We start from the raw sequence: 25,561 nt of genomic DNA, 5'->3' as shown, positions 1-25,561 counted from the left end.
GACGTGACCTGCATTGCATTGTTTGTAATCACGTGGTGTTTGCTTATGTTGGACATTATTATACATAAGATAACAGTATGATGAATATATAATGAGGCAGATTAATGCTCTTAGGAGAAAAGCCTTTTTCATATATTTTGTAAATTTTTTACAAATTACCTGATCTAAAAATTACAGTTATAATTTATTTTAACTAAAGTTACTAAATGTTTTGGTAAATTTTAACTGCAAAAGTTCCCTGTTTTCGAAGTATTTCCCGCTATTTTTAAGTACAAATAATTTGAGAAAAGGCTTTATCTGCAATTTGAACCTCCAAAATAAAAAAAAAATAATAATTGAAAATTATGTCAGATATTTTTTAATAATGTACTTTTGAAATTTATATTCATTTGAAAATAAAATACTGCATGAACTTTTGTAATGAAAAACAAAAACACGTTTTGGTCAATTACTCAAAAGTAGCTTTTTGTAGGTAAGCCCTTTTCTCAAAACGGCAGTATAGGCCTACTGTAATTGTCCTAAAAATGTGTTATTCTTCAAATTTAAAATTGATGTTTTAAGAGAAAATAAATGACAATAAATGAGCTGTTTTGAAATGGACAATTTAAGTAGAAGAATGTAACGATTAAAAAAAAAACTTGGAATAAACTTGTTATACTTGCCCAAGTAAACATTTATAATACTATTATTACTAGGTAGAGAAATATGTTTTGTTTAAAAGTGGTGAGAACCACAAGGAGAATGCAGTGTATCTCAATAATATCTACATGCAAAACAACATAATTGTCTTTCTATATAGGTTTTCATATTGACTGACTGATCCATTTTATAGGAGCAAATAAATTGTTATTAAATGGGATATGTGTGTATGATGTTTGTTGGCCTTTTGAGCCGAATTCATCCCTGGGCCGAAACGTTCCCGATTCGACGGAAAGCTTAATCTGAAGGCAGTGATGGCGTTCCACAGTCATATATCTCAGAGCCAATATAAATGGCTCTGATATATCTGGCGTTCCATAAGTTATAGCGCCACCTTTGGTTGGTATTTGGCGCATAGATTTGAAAAACGACAAACGACGATATTTGTAGGCTCTCTGTGAGAAGAAGTAATGTTTCTACGTGTTTTTTATGTCGATTTATGAATAAGGTATGTATTTCTAGATGACTAAAGCATCTATATAATGTTTATAATCCCCTTAATGTCTAAAATCATTTCTTATTAGCCACATCATACATTTTAATAAAACATTCAAACTTATTCTCGCTCTATTATGATAGCTGTGCTGTGTTTCAGACCGACGAAGAACGATACCTGACGAGCCGCCAGACTCATAGAGAAGAATCGTCGTTCTATCATTTTATGCCTAGCCTAGGCCTACATCTACCAATCAAATGGGCCATCCCATTCCCAGCCGCCTAAGCTAGCCTAATGGAGGGCGCGCCACCTAAGTCTAGTGTGAAGCTTTGTATACAAATAGAAACGGAATTTTACCTTAATTAAAGATGTAGGCTAGTAGGCCTAGCATGCTAGGCCTAAGCCTCTACTAGCTAGGCCTAGATTTTCCCCCTGAAAAAATAATTCTTAAAACATTTTTTGTTGAAGAATAGGCTAGGCCTAGAAGGCTAGCCTACTAGTAGACCTACCAGTAACACCATTCAAATCCACCTTCCTTTCTGACTCTTCTACTCTTGGCGGGGCCGTAGTAGTAGGCTAGCCTACTGTAACTATACATACATCACAGTTGTAAGCCAATAGCAAACCCTAATATAAATTAAATTATGTACAAAATTAAAAGCTTGTAATTGTTTATCTAACTATCATTGTATCAGTCAATCAGGCCTATTTGCACTAACCAATTGCACAAACAATTTTCTGAGAATACAAATATAATAGAATATTCTCACATTCTACTGTGTAACATTGTACGTAACGTTTCCTGTGATTTGATTTTTTTTTATTTTTAGAACAACAAAAACTGAAAATGAGCTTTGAATTTGTCATACCGCTGCATCAATCAGACTTACTAAGAGCATCAGGAGCCAATCAGTATGTGGTTGAAGACCTTTGTGTTTCCAGGCAAATTGCAGATAAAGTATTTGGTAGATACATTTATTTATAAACAAATTTAATAATTCAATTCATGGTATCTGATTGTTTAATAGATGTTGTATAGTTATTGCCATGCCCTCAAATCACCCCTTAACTGCATGTGTCTGTGTTTTTTGTTAAAGAATTTATACTAACAGTATATAAAAATAAGTAATTCCGGTTTAGTAATTGTATACCAAATGCCATATTTCATTTCAATAAAAAACAATAAATAAAACAATATTAAAATACACAAACATAATAAATAACAGGCAAAACATGAAACAGGGCACCCCAATTATTGAACTAAATCACTGTTGGGTGGGGAAACGAATGGAAAACCTTTTTACTCAAACAGAAAATCTAAGTTTCAATTTGTAACTTGGCAAAATAGAATTGTAATTTTTTTTTTATTGTAGCGATTCTGTAGAATCCACGAGTTATCTTTATCTTATAGGCCGAAATAATAGATACGGTAGCACGCCCTATGTTGCTTGCTGTATGTTTCAAGTATTTCGCTTAGATTCATTTATTCGTGGAGTACTAACTTAATGTTTAAACGGAAAAGCTATACAGTAAAGTCCAGAATTGAATACGTCCATTAATTGTTTTGACTGTCACAAATGCTTTAATTCTGACTGTTAATTAGACTTAATTAATATAAATTATTGGTGTTTTTTTACTTATTCTTTTTTTTTTTCTTACTCTAGGTTGTAAATCATTGTTACGGAATGATGGACCACTTATGCTACTTGAAAACTTTGATATATTTTACAGTGTTTTAAGGTACTGACATTTTATTTATCTTAAATTACGCCAGGCGATGTTGGTTCGTGATTGCTACGATTCCTGTGCGGTAGTATTGAGTTGTTGAAATATTATTTGCATTACATCTGTCTGTGTGGTCTGTGGAGTTGTGGCATATAAACTCTCTCAATCTTATTGGTGTTACATACACATACCTGTAAATAGATTTATTAACATTTAAAGCTTTGTCTGCACTATCAAACTAGTTTTCAAGACAAAAAAAGTGTGATGTGCCCAAATATGGTAGTGATAATTACTGTATATGTCCAAATATAGTAGTGATATGACATCATTCTGTCCATATATGGAAACATTCACATTTTTAACTTTTTTTTTCTTTTGTAAAGATATTAGATACTTTACAAATGGAGTATTGCCTTTTTTTTTCCAGACAATTTAAAGATATAACTTCTGAGGTGAAGGAGATGGCCTGGGAATTCCTTTTAAAAAGTTAGTTTTTTCTTGTTTTCTTTCATAAAAAAATGATCATTAAATCTCACTTTTGAAAAGAATGACAGAAACAAACTAAAAGTTCTAGCTTCAAATTATCATCAGTACAGAGGTTCCTGGGTAAAACTCGAACCCACACTCTGTCACTAGCCTGGCGTTCATAGACTACTAAGCTAATTGTACTGATGGCTATTGTAGTGTCGTGTTTGGCACACCATAGTTAGTTGTGTCGCGTTTGGCACACCATAGGTTGTTGTTGCTAGTAATAAAGCAAAGAATAGTAACTCTCCCAAAATCGTGTCTTATTCATTCGTATTTATTACACAACATTACATTGGCGACGACGATGGCGACGTTCACGATACCCGCACCAATGCCTCTAGACATGGATTCAGGCAACATGGCTGAAAGTTGGCGTCGATTTGCGCAAAGATTTGATAATTTCGAAACAGCGACAGGCGTCAACGCGAAGCCCGAGGCAACACGAGTCGCCACACTCCTGTCGGTAATCGGACAGCGAGCCCTGGAAACATACAACACGTTTACGTGGGACGCCGAAACTGACAAAACAAAGATCGGCCCAGTCTTAGCACAGTTCAAGAAATTCTGTGATGGGAAGCGCAATATCACGTATGAACGATATATTTTCAACTGCAGGGTTCAAAAAGAAGGTGAGAAATTTGATTCCTTTGTTACCTCGCTGAAAAGTCTAGCAGAGACATGCGAGTTTGGTACCTTGAAAGATAGCCTCATTCTTGATAGGGTTGTAATAGGAATCAATAAGCCAAGCCTTAAACAACGCCTACTGCGTACAGAAAATCTAACATTAGACACAGCAATATCCAAAATACGAGCAGAAACGGCAGCATCCGAACAGATTGAACAAATGAAACAAAGCAAAGCGAGTGACTTTTCCGACGCAACTCAACACGCGAGAACAGTGCGTTCACACAAAAAAGGTAAACAGAAATACCAAAACACACAACAGGAAAGGGAAAGCAATCCAAGAAAATCACGCACAAGTCCAACAATCTGCATATACTGCGGAGGTGAGTACCCTCACAAAGGCAAAAATACGTGTCCAGCATACGGCAAAAAATGCAACTGTCGTGGTTCGGGAATCCTTAATATTGATTTGCTAGGTTTAGACCATTAAGGTTTGGTTTGTGAAGCCATGTATCCCATGCAACAAAACAATACGCAAGATGAGGCTGCATTTACTCTGTATCATTTATTTTTCTAAACAGGAACAAACCCTGTATAAAACAACGTCATAATTATTATTTTTCCAGCAGTGTAATATAATTCAACAATAAAAACAATCACAAGCAAGCTTACTATAATATGGTCACTTCACTAATTATCAATTAGTATTACTGTATATAACATTAGTATTACTGTATATAACATTTAACGAACTTATACCTGGATCCAATACACCAATTTCATACTACTAATCACATCAACCTGGTAAGTTATCCAATTAACTTCAACATGGTATGTGATACAACTAACTTCAACATGGTATGTGATACAACTAACTTCAACATGTATGCTATCTAATAAGACAAAGCTGTATATCAAAGAGAAATTATAAACAGTGAATTCATTGTCGTTACAAATAATGAACGATAACAACTTAACTCGGTTATGCACATGGAGTAATACTGTAAAACATTATGGTTGTATAGAAAATAATTATCTACTCACAGTATTGGCGAGAATCCACACTTAAAAGAAATACAGTATATAACATGTCTTACTCAGACAACAACTAAAACAACTTCTTCAGAACCAACGCTCACGCAGCCTATTCGATATAATCATTCACCTGATATGCAAATACGCCCGCGAATACCAGTAGTGAACAATAGCAATGCAATGCAATATATTGCGCCACCAATAATGTAGGTATAAGAAACTTCGGAAGCTTTCCGATCCATTACACAACAATTGTGGTAAAATGAATCATTATGCTAAACAATGTAGACAGAAACATAACGCACATGCTGTTGACACCATGTCTAACGATGAAAACGATAGCACAACAAGCGAAGACGAATACTCATTCCATATTACAGGTACTGAGTCTGAAAAACAACCCAAAGTTAATCTGAACATTCAAGGTAGCACTGTCAACGCAATTATCGATACCGGTGCGACTATTAATATAATGAGTATGTCGACATACAAACGCCTGCAACACAAACCACAGCTATATACCGAAAAGCTACCAAAGGTGTTCGGTTATGGAAGCCGACAAGCACTGTGCCTAGCTGGAACTTTCACGGCAAACATAACCTATAAAACGAACACAATATCAGCATCATTCAGCGTAGCCGAAAAAGGAGTCGAAACGCTACTCAGTTTTAACACAGCGAAAGCACTCGACCTAATTCAAGTAACGTATAACCTGAATGAACAAGCAAAAGCACAATAACTGAGACATACAAAGACAGGTTTACTGGTATTGGTAAGCTTAACAACACTATGTGCAATCTACACATAAATACTGAAATACAACCTGTGGCTCAATCGCATCGCAGGATACAGTTTCATTTAAGGAAGAAGGTTGAAAGCGAACTCAAACGATTACAGGAGTTAGATATCATTGAACCAGTTGACAACGAACCTACTCCATGGATTTCACCAATAACTGTTGTAGCAAAGCCTAAGAAACCTAACGAAATTCGCATTTGCGTGGATATGAGGGCCGCGAACAAAGCTATAAGCAGAGAGAGACATGTGACACCGACAATCGACGACATAATCGGCAAACTAAATGGAGCCGTGATGTTTTCAAAGATCGATATGAACGCAGGCTATCATCAGGTAATGCTAGCGCCAAAGTCGCGATACATTACTGTCTTTTCAACACACGTTGGCCTTTTCAGGTATAAACGACTAAGCTTCGGAGTTTGTTCAGCAGCAGAAAAATTTCAAAACGTCATTCAGTCTGCACTAGGTGGACTAAAAGGAGTCATAAATATAAGTGATGACATACTAGTGTTTGGTAACACTGAAGCCGAACATGCAAACAATCTCAAAGCCTGTATGGAAAGACTGAGAGATAAAAACCTTACCTTAAATAAAGCTAAGTGCGAATTCTTCAAACGCAGCGTTGAATTCTACGGACACATATTTAGTGATACCGGAGTATCACCAGATCCTAAAAAGATTGTCTCACTCCAAAAGGCTGCAGCACCGACTTCTAAAGAACAAACGCGATCGCTCCTAGGCATGACACAATACGTTGCTAGATTCATTCCAAACTATGCTACCATAACAACACCGCTCAGAAAACTCACTCACAAAAACACGCCATGGTTCTGGGGTGAAGAAGAACAGCAGGCATTCGACAAACTAAAGAAAACGCTAACCAGCTCGCACGTCATGGCCTACTTTGATCCAGAAAAGAAATCAACGGTCATAACTGATGCGAGTCCAAGTGGACTCGGGGCCATACTGAGCCAAAACGGTCAACCGCTAGCATACGCGAGTCGCGCGCTTACAAGTGTCGAAACTAGGTACTCTCAAATAGAGCGTGAAGCACTAGGAGTCATATGGGGAATCCAACACTTCCACTTGTACTTATGTGGCAGCGAGTTCGATGTAGTGACCGATCACAAACCGCTTCTTACGCTATTCAATAATCCCGCATCGAAACCACCACCACGTATCGAAAGATGGATATTAAAAATCCAAGCCTACGACTACACCCTGAAGTACCAACCAGGCAATACAAATCCGGCTGACTATATGTCAAGACACAGCCTTACAATGAGCAACAAGACGAAACTAGACATCGCAGCAGAAGAACATGTCAATCTTGTAACAAACAACGCAATCCCTAAATCACTTACTCTGGAACAAGTTCGACGTGAAACGGCAAATGATGGCCTCATACAAACATGCATTAAGGCCATCACTCGCAACAAATGGCACGAGGCTCTAAAAAATCAAGATGACCTCCATTCCGATCTCCAGTGCATGCACAAAGTTCGCAATCAGCTAACATTCGACCAAAAAAACAACATACTCCTACGTGATCACCGCATAGTCATACCCAAGGCACTTAGAAACACAGTAATAGACATCGCCCATGAAGGACATCAGGGCATAGTAAAGACGAAGCAACTCCTCCGAGAAAAAATATGGTTTCCCGGAATAGACCGCATGGTCGAATCAAAAGTAAAACACTGCATACCATGTCAAGCGACGGTGACTGAAAAGAACCACAATGAACCGCTTCAGATGTCGAAACTTCCTAACGGACCATGGGAGGAAATTAGTATTGACTTTAAAGACCTCCCTACTGGCGAGCATCTTCTAGTGATTCTCGATGACTATAGCAGATTCATCACAGTGGAAGTTGTTAAATCAACATCAGCAAAGACAGTTATTCCCAAGATAGACACAGTATTCGCTAATTTTGGAATACCCAGTATAATTCGCACCGACAATGGACCACCATTCAACAGTCACGAGTTTTCTCAATTCACGAAGTACCTTGGCGCTCATCACCGCAAAATAACTCCACTATGGCCGCAAGCAAACGGAGAGGTGGAAAGAGTAATGCGTAATCTGAAAAAGGTCTACAAAACCGCAGTGGCCGAAGGTGTTAACTATAAACAATCACTCAATCAATACCTCAGAAATTACAGAGCCACCCCACACAATACCACAGGCAAACCTCCAGCATCTCTGATTTTTAGACATACCTTCAAAGTAAGACTCCCAGAAATAATCAAACAATCAGGCATCAATCAGAATGCAGTCAGAGACAAAGATAACGCTCAAAAATCAAAAATGAAGGACTACGCAGAAAGACGAAAGAAACCTCGAAAGAAACAAATCGAAGTTGGTGACATGGTCCTCGTAAAAGAAAGCGGCATACTAACATCAACGAAAACACCATATAAAACTAAACCATACAAGGTAACTAAAACAAACGGAACAATGATTACCGCAATGCGAGGACAGCACGGGATCACTCGAAACTCATCATTCTTCAAACTTCTCAACAATCATGTCGCAAACACAAATACAGACAGCGAAGACGACTATCTCACAGATGATGATTCTCCCGGAAAACATCCCATAACAACAAATAATGCAAGGCGCAATCCTCAAAGAGTTCGACAGCCACCAGTTTATCTCAAAGACTATGTTCCATAAGTTAATCGTAACTCTGATAGTATTAATAATGATCAGCACTGATAATTACAAATCTGAACTCATAATAACATTTCTATAACACCGCAGATTGTCAATGCTTGGCAACCGAATTGTTTGAAGTTATTGTTTTTAAAGTTATTGTGTTTAAAGTTTATTTTTCTAGTTTCTATGTAAAAGATGGAGGGATGTAGTGTCGTGTTTGGCACACCATAGTTAGTTGTGTCGCGTTTGGCACACCATAGGTTGTTGTTGCTAGTAATAAAGCAAAGAATAGTAACTCTCCCAAAATCGTGTCTTATTCATTCGTATTTATTACACAACATTACAGCTATTAGTACATAATAAAACCTAGGATCAAAAGTCAAATTTCACTGTCTCAGCCGCTCGGCCACTCACTTGTTAATTTCTAATTCAATTGTATTTACAGTGTGCAAACAAGAAACACAGGGGTTAGCAACATATTTAGAGGAGGACCAGCTTGACTCCGTATCGAGACAGCGTCACATGAACTTTCTTAAGATGAACATGTACCTACTGAGCCAGATGGCTGAGACATTTGAGACAGTATTAACAAGGCCATCAACCAGTATTGCATCAAACAAAGTAATTATTATTAAGCTCTGTCTGCACTACCAAACTTTATGTAACAAAAAATGTGATGTGCCCATTCCATACGGACATGATGATGTCATATCACTACAAAACAAATTTAATTGTGGTTTACATGTTACGCGAAAAGCTCCCTATTATTAATTTAAATTTGTATTTTCATATAAAATAATATTTGTTTGATACTGATAGCAATATTTTTGTGCTTTGTTTGTTAATTTGGTGTTTGAATTTTCTAATCGCAAAGGGTGTTCGTAAGAAAGCTGCAAACGTGGGTTTTGACTGGGAAAATGAGAAAGAGAATTTCATCAGTGTCATCTCTCAGCCACTTCAATTGGATATATATCGTCTCTGGGATCCACCAATTGTAGAAGAGGAGTTTGTGAAGTAAGCACAATATCAACATTTAATTGTCAATGTCAGAATGTAGTGTTGCTTTTTGTTTTTTTTTTTTTTTTTTTTCTTTTTGTAACTTCATCATTCTACCAGTCACCCAAATTTCTGCTTAATTATTAACGTTCTTAAATAAGCTACCTTTTGACTGTTCCTTATTTTTAGTATAACAAATAGTGCATTCATTTGTTTTGTTTCAATTGCCTTTGAGTTACTTAGTTACAATGGCCAACCAAAACTAACATTATAATGAACATTCTTGAATGTAAGCTGTTTATGTACTACTGTAGCCCACAAAGCATGCAAGATTGGCTAGCCAGCGTGTACAGTAGTTTCTAGTGACTGCACTAATTTCTCTACAACTTTAATAATTAATAGACATTTATTTCAATTTAACTGTGTCTTCAACTGCAGTTTTAGTCATCTGCTATATTATGTGTATGTATGATTAGTTATTGATTGAAATTATTTTTTATTGTAGCCTTGTAGCCAACTGTTGTTACAAATTGCTTGAGAACCCTTTGACATGCCGCAACAAGCCATGTAAGGACGCCATCTTTAATTTGATTGGACTGCTAGTGAAACGCTACAACCATACCCTGAGTAAGTATTTATACTTTATTTTCATTGCAAATTCTAATTTAATGAATTAATTTAAATAAAACATTTATTATTTATTTATTTTCCAAGTATTAGCAATTTTACTGTACATTTATCAGTTAGCCTTTTCTTTCCACCATTTGAGACCAGAAGATTCGTCTATCTATCGGTGAAGCTTATAAGAGACATTAACAGTTTTCAATATTTATTAAATCAAAGTTATATTAGTATGTCTGTGACTCATTTGTATTTCAATTTGTTGATCAATCTGTACAATATTTGCATTGTATTTTGTATACAGGTGCTAGTTTGAAGGTGACACAGTTACTACAGCACTTTGAGCATTTATCAGGACCATTGGCAGAAGCTGTAGGCCTCATTTGTACCAATTTTGGTGTCAAGAACATTGTTAGTGAAATACTCAGGTATGTACATTTATGCTATTTACCACCGGCCTAAATGTACCAATATATTGTTAGTTTAAATGAGGTTAGGAGCATTCCTGGCACCAAAGAACTCCACCCCACAGAAAAATGTCACCACAAATGTTGACCCGAAAATTTCTGTACCATCACCCTCCACAAAAAGAGAAACACACTTTCATGAATAAATTAATATTCAAATATATATTTTCAGAGAAATCGGCAGCATGGATCCAAAGGATTTAGCCAGAGACAACAGTGGTACAAGATCTTGCGCAGCATTTCTGGTTGAACTAGCTGAGAGGATCCCTGCCATTATGCTGCCAAGCATCAGTGTCCTGTTGTGCCATTTAGATGGAGAGGTATGCCACACATTTGGGGTCAATGGTACAAGCTTGTGTACCAGATTAGTTAAGCCTTGTTTTCCCATTGAGAAATACAGCCACGCTTGTGGTTTCTGTAATAGAGTTATTGAATTGGTTTGTTGAACTTTTGATAATCAATGACAGGGGTTCTTTAAAGTGCACAGAAGCTAGATGTGTACACTGTACCTGTAGTTTAATGTCCAAGTAGACTTGTTGCACTACTAGAGATATGGCCGAGGAGTGCCTTAAACCTGTTCTGATATTTTGTATGTGGTCTGGTCATGCGATTCAAACAAATGCATTACAAGTCAAATGCAGTGTTTTATGCATTTTACGTTTTTTATTCTGTACAAGCTGTCAATTTTTTATTGATGTTTGGAGGAAAATCTTTGATAGCAATTACCTTGTGTTATAACAAATGACAAAGAAAAGAAAAATTGATAGTGATTTACATTAGTATTTCCCAAATCCATGTATCATAGGAAAAAATATCTTGTTTTTTTTCAAACATATTAGTTTTTAATACATACAATATGAATATTTTTATTTTTTAGTCTTATACAATGAGGAACAGTATGCTGGGTGTGATTGGAGAGATTGTTCTGCAAGTTCTAAGTGGAGATACATTGGATAAAAAGGCTAAAGATACACGTGATCAGCTCCTTGACAAATTAGAGGTTTGTTGTTTGAAAAACAAACACACTTTTAGCTGATTTTAGTATGAAAAATGTTGAGAATTAAAACTTTGGAAAAAATCCTATAAATTTGTTTGCATTTGAATGCAAAAACAGCAGGGGTTATGAATTGTATTCACAATTAACATTAGAAAGAATGCACTCTCACACATACAGGAAGTCCCTAGTAACTGTATGTTTAGATTTTGAATATAAGTATGACCCAGGTTGACGTGATGCTGTAAATTAAAGAAGTTTACATCACCTACACGATGTTTTGGCCGTTAACACTGACATTATATTCTGCATAATTCAGAACCATGTCCACAGTTTTGCTATTGGATAAGATGTATTATATTGTTCTGGGCACACCTTCCTCGTGAAACGAACATAGGGCAATATATGTTTTAACACTATGGCCATTTGTAGGCCTAGGTTAGGTTGGCCTCGAGTTGAATTTTCAGGAGACACCACTATTAAAATAATACTTTGGTTCTGAATATGTCTCTTTTATAGGAGTTCTACAGTACTCTATTTTATCTTCACAAATTTAATTCTTAGGATCATATTCACGATGTTCATGCATTCACTCGCAGTAAAGCTCTTCAGATTTGGCATCGGATGTGCAACAATCAAGCCATACCACTGACCAGACAAAGAGATCTGCTACCACTTGTTATTGGCCGCCTTAAGGACAAGTCAAGTGTTGTACGAAAGAGTGCTGTCCAGTTATTGACCGCTCTTATGGTCAGCAACCCTTTTGCTGCCAAGGTCTGTGACATAATTTTGTTTCTTTTATTCTTTTTATTTTGTATTTGCATCGGAGAAAAAAATGAAATTTTTTCTAAATACTAATTTCTCTGAACTGAAAAAACTGCATGGAAATAGAATTGTGACATCATATTATTTTTATTACAGTTGTCTGTAAAAGAGCTTGAAGAAAATCTGGATAAGGAGTCTAAGAAACTAGAAGAAATGATGCCAGAAGAGGGCATACCTGACATCCCAGGTAGGAATTTTTGTTTAAATAGAAAAACATATGACAGTTTAAACTGTAACAGGAGATTTGGAGACTTTCTTTTACACTTTTCGAATAGTGTACACATTTGTACTGTATATACATGATCAATTGCTTTATATCCAATCAGAAAGATGACATAATCTATTTTAAAGTATCTTATCTATGGAAACAAGCAACAGTTACATTATTTAGAGACGATCTTTTACTTTTACACTCATTGAATAATGTACACATTTGCATTGTAAGTACACATGACCAATTGCTTTATATCCCATCCGAAAGATGACGTAATCATAGTATTAAAGAATCTTATCAATGGATGCAAGCATTATTGCATGAGGTACTGTACAGTACCTGTCGCATGCTAGTCTGATATCCCTTCCATTACGTCACATTTCTCGCACAGTAAAAGGTAAGCAGAAGCTTACATATAGTTTCTTCATTGTTGTTCTCAGCTCCAGTTAACACCGTCGATGATTGGGAAGAGATAGAGGCAGAAGTTGTGAAAGCTATTCAAGAAACTACTAATGATGATAGTGAAGATATTGAGAAGATTGAAATACCAGAGAACAAAGACATAAACAGGTATAAAACTATCAAACTACTTTGACAAAAAAAAAGTGTGATGTGCCCAAATATGGTAGTGATATGCTTAAATATGGTAGTGATATGACATCATGTCCATATATGGGCACATCACATTCTTTTGTCACATACATTTTTATAGTGTAGACAGAGCTTAACAAAAGACTTCAATGGGTAAAACAAAGAATCTTTTATTAAAAAAACAAATACTTCAACAAACAAAACAGCAGCTAGAACAAAGAATTTTTTCTTAACCTCAATAAGGGTTTTATGTTAGTGAATACGAAAACAATACACTTGAGCCACACCAAGCCCCACAATAGTTAATATGCTAAATAAATAGTTCAAGCGATAAATAGTTCAAGTGAGTGATATTATTATAGCTTTGTATTCTTTTTTATTGCATTTTTTATTGTAATTTAAATTGTACTGTACTTTTGTTTGTGAATACAATGCTTTTAGCCATATTGCAATGCTAAGTTTTTTTACCAAAATAAATAGAAATTATAAAGATTGTGCCACCTACAGTACTTCTCCCAAATTGTTTTGTACCTGTACCTTCTCTAAGGCTTAAATTTGTAAAGGTAACATACAGTAGTACACCTTTGGAACCCAGCAAAGTGTCACAACATTTCGCAAAGCGCTTTATTATTATTATGTCCAAACTGCGGTTCTGCTTTGCTTACTTACACTCCACCGCGTGTCATAGGATTAGAATAGATTGTTGCTTCAGCACACTACTACACCTGACACCCGATCTCCATACAGCTATTAACAAGCTTATCAAATTTCTTTGGAACATTTCTACCAAATATAAAATTGCATTACCTTTTGTATTCTTTGTCATTTGCAAATAAATATACATTACAAATATATAATTTTATTCATACTGTTTAGCATTGTGAGTGAAATTCAAAAGCTACTGGAATCAAGTGAGTTTGAAAGTGCGTTAAACTTGTTGGATGTTGCTATGGATAACTGGCCAGAACATGCGATGTTCTCCATACCTCAGCCTACAGACAACGAGGAGTAAGTTTTGATCATTTTGATTTGATCGCCCAAGGCTAGAGGGCATACTAGGGACAGCAAAATGAGAGTCTAGAGTGTCTGCTACTGTATGTTTGATTTTGTTTGTATTTGAAAATCTACATAAACACAATCAATAGTTTTTTTATTGAAATACATTTTTGTAGATGAATTTTCTTAATTGAAATCTATATTTTTCATACTTTTCGATTACATTATGCGGTGTTACGCTCAAACATGTTTCAAATTGTTTGAATAGGTGTCATGTTTACAGTTTTTCTTATTGACGTTTTTTGTAGTGATATTCCATTGGAAACAAACAATATGGATATTGGTGCAGAAAAAAGATGCAATCTACTAAAATTAATTTTTCTTGGTAAGTATTTATTACAAATTGTATTCTCTACATATTGTATTCTGTAGTGCTTAAATTTGAAATTTGGCATGCAAAACAAAATGGGTGCTTTCTGGAGAAATGTCGACACCATTTCCTCTGACTGTTCGACATCATCCTGTTCATTTTCAAAATGACACATTGCTTACTTAAAGAAGTATTGTCCCCAAAAACATGAAAAATGAAGATTAATTAAATCAAATTTTTAATAGGTTATTTAGTAGTTTTAATAAAGTTAATCACTTCTGTTGAAAAAAAGTAATGTTTTCCCTTATAAAATTACAAAATAAATGTTTAAATTTAACCCAAAAAAAACCATTGGCCTGTGGTGTTAATCTTAATTACCTTTAGCTATAATACTGTGGTCTTTAATTGTCTTGACTGATAAATATTATATTGTATACTATTTTTTTTTCTAATTTGCAGGTAAGCTAGCAGCAACTACGTCCGAGAGTGCTGTTGCGGTAACTGAAACACAGACAGAAAGTGAGTCCAGTCAAAACTCAAATGTCAATGAACTTACTAAACAACAAATCGTTGTTCAATATTTTAAGGTAAGTAGAACAGTACATTTATTTATTCCTTCTATATTATACCCCTTTTACACATTGGGATTCACAACATGTATATTATTTAAACATAAACAAATATATCAATATGTCTCTAGTGATCTGTTCCTAAAATCTGTAGTAATACATGTTCTACACATTGAGAACCTTGACCATGGTTCATTTACTTATTATTTGATTTGTAGGATTGCGTAGCATTTGCAAGTCAACTTCAAGATGCTGTTCCCATCATTAGCCAACAGCTAGGCTCCAAGGCTAACACAGATGTGATGGAAGCCATTGCGTTCTTTGTTACAGCGTTTGAGTTTGGCATATCAAATGCAATGCAAGGTGTTCGTAGCATGATGGCTTTGGTTTGGGCTAAAGATCAAGGTGTAAAAGATGCAGTGGTAGCAGCTTATAAGAGGCTGTATCTCAGCCCAAAAGGAGCAAATGCAAGGTCAGTATTTGGGCCTAGACATGACTAGTGGTTGCTTGGCCTCAAGGCTTCTTTTTACCTCTTCTCTCGTAAGGCATTGGCTTTCACTTTTTTTAACTATTCTGGATTTCCAATAGGTTCATAGGCATATTCTGTGATACACATGTGACGTCTGTATTATAGACCCTAACCTAACTATTACCTTAACCTTCAATGATACAGGCATCACATGTGAAACACACAAAATACTGTAATACAGAATTAGCCCATGATACACTGGACAAGATACAGCATGAGGCAACTGAGATAGGTGTATGATAATAATGAATAAATAAAAGAAATCAGATACTAACTTAGCTACTGTATGTGGTTGCTAGCACCTGGAGCACTTGCAGTGGATATATGCACTATATGAATTATTATTATTATTGCAGCATAAGAATAAGGTGTAATTAAAATACATTTGCATTTACAGCAGCATGAGGCAGAGCTCGCCTCATCTGAAATTTCGATATTCACTACCCACCCCAATTCCCCAGCAGAGATATATTTAATAATTGTATTTAAAGCATCTTTGCCTTGTCTGTTTTTAACGTAATGTATCAATTTACCAAAAGTCAATTTGTAAAACTTACTTGCTTTCAGATCTCGCAGCATGGCTATTGTCAACAATCTGACAGCACTCACTGTCGGTGCCACCATCGGTGAGCTGACATCATTGGAGGAACTTGTTGTACAGTTTGTGAAGAGTGATGATATATCTAAGCAGGTTGTACAACTACTGTGGGAGAGGTTTACGATGAAGCTACCAGGCACCACAGAGGAGGAGAGCAGCGGTGCTATCATTATACTAGGCATGGCTGCAGGGTAATTTATTTTTTTATAGCATACAATTACTAATTAGGTGACTGGCATTTAACTCTGTCTACACTATTAAACTATTATTATTATTAAATTATGTGCCCACATGGTAGTAATATGCCCAAATATAGTAGTGATATGACATCATGTTCATATGTGGGCACATCACATTTTGATAGTGTTGACAGACAGCAATTCCTATTTGTCTGTTCCATGTGGTGGCCAACCAGATTTCAGTACAAAAATCTGATTGATTCTTGTCATTTGATTGGATAATTGTGAATCACGTGATCAAATAACTGCACTATAGCACAATTCATTATTTGTACTGTATATTATTATATTCAAGTGACCATTTAATACTTTTTTCTGTATATTTTCAGAGCTGATGTTGACATTGCACGTAGCAATGTTGATGTACTGGTTGGCACTGGTCTTGGTCCCAGAGCAGAGACGGACTTCACTCTTGCACGGTACACATGTACAGCTCTTCTGAAACTTGGTTGTTCAGGAAAGGTAAAAAGGAAATATTTTTAGTTTAAATTGGTTTTTAAAGGACAACTTGACCGAGGACCATATTTTTACAACGTATTAGGGATGTACATATGATTTCAGAACAATCGCGAGATTAAAGATATCGCCGCACACGCTCGCCGTAAATTGCTGTGACATCACAGGTGCATCGCAAAATCTATTTAATGAGTCCAGATAAGCAAAAGAAACAATATAAAATCCACATTTATATTTTTTGCGATTTATTTACAAAGTGTGTTTACTAGAAATTTCGCGATTTTCCAGACTTTGCCAGAAAACTTATGACGTAAATTTTGCGATGCACCTGTGACGTCACAGCAATTTACAGCAACAAGTGTATGGTGAGTGCGTGCGGCGATATCCTTAATCTCGCGATGGTTCTGAAATCATATGTACATCCCTAATCCCTTAATATATGGTCCTCAGTCAAGTTGTCCTTTAAGAACTACATAAGATATATAAATGTATGACTATAGCTGATATATTTTCAATTTTCATATATAGCCAAAGGTCATGACCTCTGAGCAACCATTTAGATTCCCTTCATCTCACGCAATCTTCACAAGACTCTCAGATATTTTATCTCAAGGTAAGGACTTAAATGATTTTTTATTATTTAAAGAACGTTTAATGACTTCTGATACTTTATCTACTAGCAAATATACCAGACCCAGGGTGGTTCTCAAATTTAGTTTAAAGCCTCCTAAGGCCAATTTAGTTATTTCAATATCTTATCTGTTTAAATGCCTTAATAGTAAAGATTTAGAATGAAAAAACACTCATTATAATAAAGATTTAAGAATGTCCCAATTTCATACCAAAGCCTATAATAAACGTCTAAATCTGACATCAAACATGTGTGATTTTAGGATCCTTGGACTTATAAACAACATTGTGCAATCTTTCAGAACATTGTAACATTGACAAAGGTTTTCAAAGTTATTGAACTTGTAGGCTTTTTTAGATCAACGCAGTAATTAAATATGGAATTAAATTACACCCCTTACACTTTCCAAAAGAGGCACTAATACCCTTTTCACATCTGCAAAATGTAACAAGTTGTAACCAGGTTTGCATAGTGTGAATACAATTTTCTGGAAAAACACACCAACAAGAGGCATGTGTTTTTTAGTTCTTACTGCGCGTGCGTGTATTGCCCTAGTATTAACTGACCAATCATAGTTAATCAAATAGCACGCAACGATTCTTTCCTCCCAAGATTTAACTGGAGATTAAACCTGGTTACAAATTTATGCAGATGTGAAAAGGGTATAAGTGTTTTATGTGCACACAAGCTAAATGTGTAAACTGTACCTCCAGTCCTTTCCCGGGAAGACATGTTCTACCACCAGAACTATGACCAAAGAGTACCTTGAAACCAGTGCCAATTTTATCGATGTGAGTTGCTGTGCTCTTTCATAACACAACTCGACTGCAAGCAGATCATTGCAATCAGCTACAGTATATTACCGTTTCTTTATTAGGGATTGACAACTTGACAGACTCTTACTGGCAGCCGTTTGCTGATCAGGCCGTAACCACAATCTATCGTCTATCTGAACATCCTGACGTCGTTTGTGGAGAAATTCTAAAGAAACTGGCTGCAAACATACTAAAAATTACAGAAACTAGTTCTGCTGCTGAACAAGGTAGGATCATATTTCATTTTTTGTAAGAGTTTTTTTACTCCAAAGACTGTTTTGTAAGAAATATACTAATTAGATTATTTATGGAAGTTCACCACCTTTAGGGCCTGTTTCTGCAGTGTAGTGCCGATAATCTATAATATATTTATTTTACCCATTTATTATTTTTTGAGAGTGCTATTTTAACCTGTTACTAAAGATTTGTCCTTTTTCTGATGCCTAAAAATTGAGGGTAATATATCATTTTTTTTATTTAGGAAAGTAGGTCACTTTGAGAACCAAAACTAAACTTTCTTTTTTATGTAACCTAAAATATTCTTCACTTTTAAAAATATTTTCGTTTTTCAAAGATGATCAAACAACTACATCTTGCCCAGCAGCAGTTCTTTCACGTTTTCTTGGATTTTGCGGACAGGTTGCACTCCAGCAGCTTGTCCATTTGGATGTGATGGTTACGTCAGAGCTGAAACGAAGACACTATGTCCAAGAAAAGAAGAATGGCAACGAGGGCAAAAATAAATCCAAGGTGCCTGTAGTATTAATTACAACTTAAACTTGACTACAATAAAATATTTTTTTAGGGCATGTGGCGCAGTGTGTTGGACGAAGTTCGAATCCAATGCTCACCGCATTGCTTGTATCCTTGGGCAAGACACTTTATTACGTTTGCCTCTCTCCACCCAGGTGTACAAATAGGTACCTGGTTAGATCAAGATACAACTTTGCGCTGATTACTAGCTGCATTATGGGAGTGTGTTTGTAATATCAGGGGAAAACCTTATTAAGGGGACACTTTTTCTTATGTTTTAATACTATGACATCCCCTATTCATTATTTGTTGGTTCTTAAAGGTATATCCCCTTAATAGTAATTGTATTATAATAAATAGTCAATCAACTAATAGGATATTAGATATTCATTAACACATCCTTAGACTATTTCATCTTTCTTTCTTTCTTTATTTTTACCCATAAATATAAATTATAAACATTGTAATAATATACAAATAATAATAATTATATCAAGGGAAGGGCTAAAAAATAGTTAAAACTAATCAAGTTCAGCCCCTAAACATTGAAGTATAAATAGTTATATAAATAAATTAGGGCTACTTGTCTAAAATAAAATTAATATACATAAACATTTTATTTTTATTTTTTTTTTAAATACACTTTCTCTCAAATATATACAATATAATTCTTTTATAAAATAAATAAATATCACTATACAAACAAATAGTATGTTTTCATTTCTTTTTTGAATTTGCTTTTTGTTAGAAACCTTAAGTCATCCGGGATTTCATTCCAGAGCTTTGCATCAGAATACTTGATGGAATGTTGTCCTATGTTTGTTCTATATTTTGGTACATACAACTTTTCTCTAGTCTGAGACCTTGATGAATAACGAAAATTAATATACAAAAAATATTTAGGAGTTGTATCTGGAAATTTACCATGTAAACTATCATGAACAAATAAAGTAATCTGAATTGTAACTGTTATTAAAATCAGTCTTGTCAATATTGTACACCAAAGTAAAAAATAATAATGAATAAGGTTGTAATATGTTTAAGTATATACATTTATTTTGTAGAATGCCAGTGAAAGCAATGACAATGGTGCGATTGAAGATGAACTTGGGTTAACAGGAGCTACAGCAGAAGATGCAGAGGCAGAGTATATAAGAAATATCTGTGAAACTGAATCTGTAACAGGTAAAGTATTCTATACAAAATGTTAACAAATTTTATACAAAAAAATTACTAATTTTGTGCATAGCTGACTACTAAAATGTTGTTGACTTGTATACAAAATATAAAGTGAATAATGAATTTGACAGTTTGGTCAACCTGAATTTATCGACTGACAAACCTATTTAAATTACTATAAATTATTTTTTTTTAATAACTTTTCTGACTGATGATTGATCTTATACCTCTTATACCTCACCTCAGATTCACACGTACAAAACTTTGTAACTAATTTTTTATCTTGCAATGTGTGCAGGGGTTGCAGTGTGAAAGCGTTGTAATGGATAAATTATAATTACTGTAAAGATTACATAAATGTAACCTGGCAATATCTTCGTGTACGCGCCTTATTTCTAATGAGTTTTTTACATGTTTGTGTTGTACTATACTTGCAAATTTGGGTATAAGTTAGAAAATTTATATATTTATGACTTCCTAACTTTCCAAACATTTACTTTCTTCCAGGTCCAAATCTGCTTTCTGGTGTACGGCCTCTATTGGTAGCAGTGTGCAGTAACCCTACCAAATACAAGGATTCTTCATTGCGTACTTCAGCCTGCCTAGCTCTCGCTAAGTTCATGCTCGTTAGCTCCGAGTTCTGTGATGCTCATCTTCAATTGCTGTTTACTGTTTTGGAAAAGGTAAAGATTCAATGAAATGTGAAAGATTTGACCAAACAGTTGAACACCTGAATTGGTCTAGTCTCAATTGCACACAGTTGCTGTGTGTAACAGTAGATGTGTTAACTCCCTACTCGTTTCGAAAGATGCACTAGCTTTTTGTAAGTGAACCTGAACCATGGAGCGAGTTCTGGCTACGTAATTTACGCCACTCACTCAAATGTAACATGCTGTTAACTTATATAATTATACCTACTATTTAAATTAATCATGGTTGACTGTGACTCCAAGGAGTTCATTCACAGTCCGATCATCCACCCTTTGCTGTTGCAGGGTGACCATGCACACTCCCCTCACGGTCAAAAAGAACTTCCAAGTGAGGTAGCAGTTTTTTGCCAACAGCTTAGTAGTATAAAGTATACCAATGATGTTACTTCGCTTCTCATCCATCATATCTTACTTATTGATCATCAGTGGTAATCTTATTTATTATTATGTATATTTTTCCAGTCGCCCGAGGCAGTCATCCGTGCAAACACAATCATAGCCATCGGTGACCTCACTTTCCGCTTCCCTAACCTCATAGAACCATGGACAGCAAACTTGTATGCCAGACTGCGTGACGACTCTGTTCACGTCAGGAAAAATACGTTGATGGTTTTGACGCATCTTGTTCTTAATGACATGGTGAAGGTTAAAGGTCAGATTAGCGAGATGGCTACATGTATGGTAGACTCAGAGCCACGCATTGCTGCACTTTCTAAGCTTTTCTTTTTCGAACTTTCCAAAAAGGTAAGAATAGAAGTTTTGTTGAAAAATGGAATCAGAAATCTAACTGTATCAAAGTAATTTGCCAATTAAAAAATATATTGGTTTAAAATTGTTACCTGGAGTTATATTAAAGGTTATGGGCTTTTTTATGTCGTCATTTGTATGTAGCCGTATTACGATACACAGTTCGGCTAGAAAACACAATTGCTTCTGGCATTATCACAGAAAAAAACACAAAAGACGAAAAATGTATTGGAGATACAACAACAAAACCCATAATGTGAAGGTTCCTCTATGTTTGAATATACTGTATTTATGGAAAAATTACAACGTCTTCTATGATTTGGCCAATGTTTCATTTTTGGACCTCTGTTACACACTGTATACAAAATGCACATTGCTTTGCATTTTTTTAGAGTTTTTTTTAGTAGTATTCGTGTAAACTGCAACCACACTATATTTTTTTATTACAGGGAAATGCTGTTTACAATGTGATGCCTGACATGATTAGTAGACTCTCTGATCCAGACTGTGGTCTGCCTGAAGAAGAATTCCGTACAATCATGAAATACCTATTTAACTTTATTGAGAAAGAACGACAATCTGAATCGTTAGTTGAAAAGCTGTGTCATCGATTCAGGGCAACAAGGTTTGTTGTCTTGTTTGAATTTTCATTATTTGTTTATTATTTAATAAATATCTGTGTTTTAATTGCAAGTACTATATATACACAATTTTATTGGCATTCAAAACTGAAGAAAAAACACAAATAAGTGTTATTTGACTGAAGCTGTTAACGTGCTTGCCTTCCAATCTCAAGGTCCAGGGTTCAATCCTGACCTAGTGCCAGTGTTGTAACTCATGACTCTTTCAACTCCACTCCATAAGCCTCAAATGAGACTTTTAAATAGTTTATCCATTCTATAATTAGCAAGGTTGTGCTCACTGTTGGATGCGTGTGTATTTTCTATTTTTAGAACACCAGAACAAGTGCGAGACCTTTCTTATTGCCTTGCCATGCTGAATTATAGCGAGAAGAGCATCAAACGACTGGTGGAGAACTTTGCTTGTTTCTCTGATAAGCTGTCTGATGTCGAGGTCTTCAACTGCTTTCAGAACATCTTGACAAAAGCTAAGAAGTTAACAAAACCTGAACTTAAAGTAAGTGTATAAAGTTTACACATTTGTGTTCAATTTAAAGAACCCAGTACATTTTACACAAGTGTAGAGGTCTACTCCAGTGTACTGGTCCATTCAGAAAGGGAACCCTTGGAGGAGTAGAAAGTTGTGGTATGTGTCGTCCACACCTGTGCGCAATTTAGCCCAGTAGGCTGCAAGTCGCAGGTTATTTCCCCATTTACATTTTTACATTTACAAGTTGCACACAGAAAAGACAAAAGGAAGTTTCTCAAGAAATCTTTCATTGTCAGTGCTGTTAGAAATCCTGTGGTAGTAACCAGTCCTACTAAACACTGCCCGATACTGCTTAGTCCCTGAGTGCAAGGGCTAGGCTGGCTTCACTGACCATTGCCTAAAAGGATGTGTTTTTTTTTTTGGGTGGTAATTTCAGAGAAAAATTACACTCGATGAGCCATCTTGTAGAAGTCAAGTATGGAGAAAAAATTGCTATTGGGTGGTGATTAGTAGGTCCTCTCGCACAGTATCAGGTGGGGTTCAGTAGGACTCTGTTAACTGCTACGAATTTACCAGGATGCACTTGTGCTAGACAGTTGGGATATTTATTTTCATATCCAGCTAAAGATTTATGTTAAAGACTTTCCACCGTCCTAATTTCAACGCAGTACTCACACAATCTCTGTATACCTGAAAGTACTAAGTAGCCCTGTTGTAGTTGTTTTTAATCACAAATATTCTCCGTAGGTTTTCCTAGAAGATTTTGAAGAAAGGATCACAAAATGTCATGAGAAAGGTATGGAGGATGATGAGGTTGAAGCTAAAGCAAGCAAAGCATCCTCAAAGGCAAGAAAAGGCACATGCAAGGGCCAGAAAACACCAGGCCCAGCTAACCTGAGAAGAACAGCTAAATCCACAGGTAAAGGATCAACTATTTCTTTAATTACAATTAAGGAGGTAACATAACTAATACTGTATGCTATTTATTTATTTATTTTTTATTTTAAACAATGTTTATAGAGGGTGACCCTTCCAGTTCCCTCGCAGGGAATAAAACTCTGTCTACACTATCAAACTGTGACAAAAAATATGTGATGTGCCCATATATTGACATGATGATGTCATAACACTATCATTATTTGGGAATGTCACTACCATATTTGGGCACATCACACTTGTTTTTTGTCAAACTATTTTGATAGTGTGGACATTGCTTAAAACCACTAATTGCAAGCATGATCATTTCTGAATATCTAATTTCTATATATGGGCATACACAAAAACTTATGTACAAAATATAACATCACCTGTAATTTGATAATAGTTAAAAAGAGCACTCGTAGAGGAAGGAGAAGAAAAGATGATGATTCTGAAGATGAGGGCGATATGCCGCTAAAAGAGGCTACTGCTGATCCGGCCAATTGTAATCAACGACGTAGCACGCGCAAGATGAAAGGAAGGCGACCAAAAGGGTTGGATCTGTCTAGTGATGATGACAGTGACGAGGTCTTTCAGTCCATGTTGTCAAAAGGTATCACACTTAATTTCTCTATAGATTTACCAAAACTAGAGTGTGATTATCGGGAGACTTAAGCAGGTCTAACAGTAAGTTTTTTTTTTTTATTGCTCTAATATCTCTAATTGCAGTTCCGAAATTTCAAGGTCTTGACGAAAATAGTGAAATCGAAGGTGAAAATGTTATACCCAATACCAGTATGTCATCCAGACCAAAACGAGGCAAGCGAAAACTTCTTTCAACACCAGATGGCGCTAGAGGGGCTTCAAGTTCTAGTAGGCTGAAATAGGTTGACAGTGAAATCATGTTTGTGTATTTTGTAATAGATAGTGCTATAGATTTTATCTTGAAATATTGTAGGCCTACTGCGCTACTAACATAGTATTGTCAACTGTATGTTTCATCTGCATAGCATAAGCTCGCTGGTTGACTGGCTTCCCACCATGCTTGGCTGCTTAAATAAGCGGTTCTAAATAAGACGGTTTGGAAGACAATTTCACAGAAAGAATGGCAACTGATTTTACATTTGTATTTTTATCAATATTGTAATATTATACTTGGGAATTTTTATTTGGAAATACAGTATTCTGCTTTTAAAAGGTCCTAGTAGCATAAAACGTGAATGATTATTTTATTTAATCAGTTCGATCAATGCATATGATGTTATCTGGTCTACACAGAAATACAAAGTCAAAGTACTAGGTATACTTACTTTTAAAGTGTGCAGCAGAAATGGTGGCACACAAACCTCCTTGCTTCAGGAATTCCTTTTATTCAATGAATGTAACTTTTAAAAACAGGTTTTTAATTAGTTTTAGATATGCACTTGTTTTCTAAATTTTAGTGGTCAAACATTTTATAACATAGAATAAAGAATTTTAATACATACAAACTGTTGTTTGCCTCTTTTAATGTTATCAAGATCTGGTATGAATGTATGTGGATTTGCGATGAGCGGGAATGAGTAGGAATAATCGATTTTAATTACATAGATGGTTGCGATGTAATGATAGCATATATATTACCCCTCATTCGTGTCACTGGGAAGTGTCCCATTTAATGCCGGTCATGAAGGGTATAAGATGCAGTCAATTTAGCCTGCTAATTTTGAAAAAAAATATTATAGCTC

At 35.4% G+C, this 25,561-nt stretch overlaps 1 protein-coding gene across 1 annotated transcript; it reads left to right on the top strand.

Moving 5' to 3' along the window:
• Window positions 1–1,063: 1,063 nt before the first annotated feature.
• Window positions 1,064–25,318, top strand: LOC144836154 (condensin complex subunit 1-like). The gene is made up of 30 exons (XM_078691364.1): window positions 1,064–1,147; window positions 1,966–2,100; window positions 2,800–2,875; window positions 3,288–3,346; window positions 8,952–9,127; window positions 9,381–9,520; window positions 10,008–10,129; window positions 10,428–10,551; window positions 10,763–10,910; window positions 11,468–11,590; window positions 12,149–12,358; window positions 12,506–12,596; window positions 13,064–13,193; window positions 14,091–14,222; window positions 14,519–14,595; window positions 15,040–15,167; window positions 15,368–15,621; window positions 16,246–16,467; window positions 16,845–16,977; window positions 17,500–17,584; window positions 18,480–18,644; window positions 18,992–19,167; window positions 20,235–20,355; window positions 20,857–21,032; window positions 21,522–21,803; window positions 22,256–22,431; window positions 22,760–22,943; window positions 23,664–23,835; window positions 24,241–24,447; window positions 24,564–25,318. The coding sequence occupies exons 2-30, from the start codon at window positions 1,983–1,985 to the stop codon at window positions 24,719–24,721; spliced, it is 4,365 nt and encodes a 1,454-aa protein (XP_078547490.1). The 5' UTR covers window positions 1,064–1,147; window positions 1,966–1,982; the 3' UTR covers window positions 24,722–25,318.
• Window positions 25,319–25,561: the final 243 nt, after the last annotated feature.

This window comes from Antedon bifida, chromosome 2 (assembly GCF_963402885.1).
Source record: "Antedon bifida chromosome 2, ecAntBifi1.1, whole genome shotgun sequence".
Taxonomy (NCBI): domain Eukaryota; kingdom Metazoa; phylum Echinodermata; class Crinoidea; order Comatulida; family Antedonidae; genus Antedon; species Antedon bifida.
Note: the sequence above shows the minus strand (reverse complement) of the source record. Positions and strands in the feature narration are given on the sequence as shown.

Bases quoted from the DNA above. Each gene is read 5' to 3' on its own strand.
- LOC144836154 (XM_078691364.1), top strand. From the start codon at position 1,983: ATGAGCTTTGAATTTGTCATACCGCTGCATCAATCAGACTTACTAAGA. The intron at 10,552-10,762 runs GTATGTACATTT...ATATATTTTCAG, and splicing joins ATTGTTAGTGAAATACTCAG to AGAAATCGGCAGCATGGATC. The intron at 21,804-22,255 runs GTAAGAATAGAA...TTTTTATTACAG, and splicing joins TTTTCGAACTTTCCAAAAAG to GGAAATGCTGTTTACAATGT.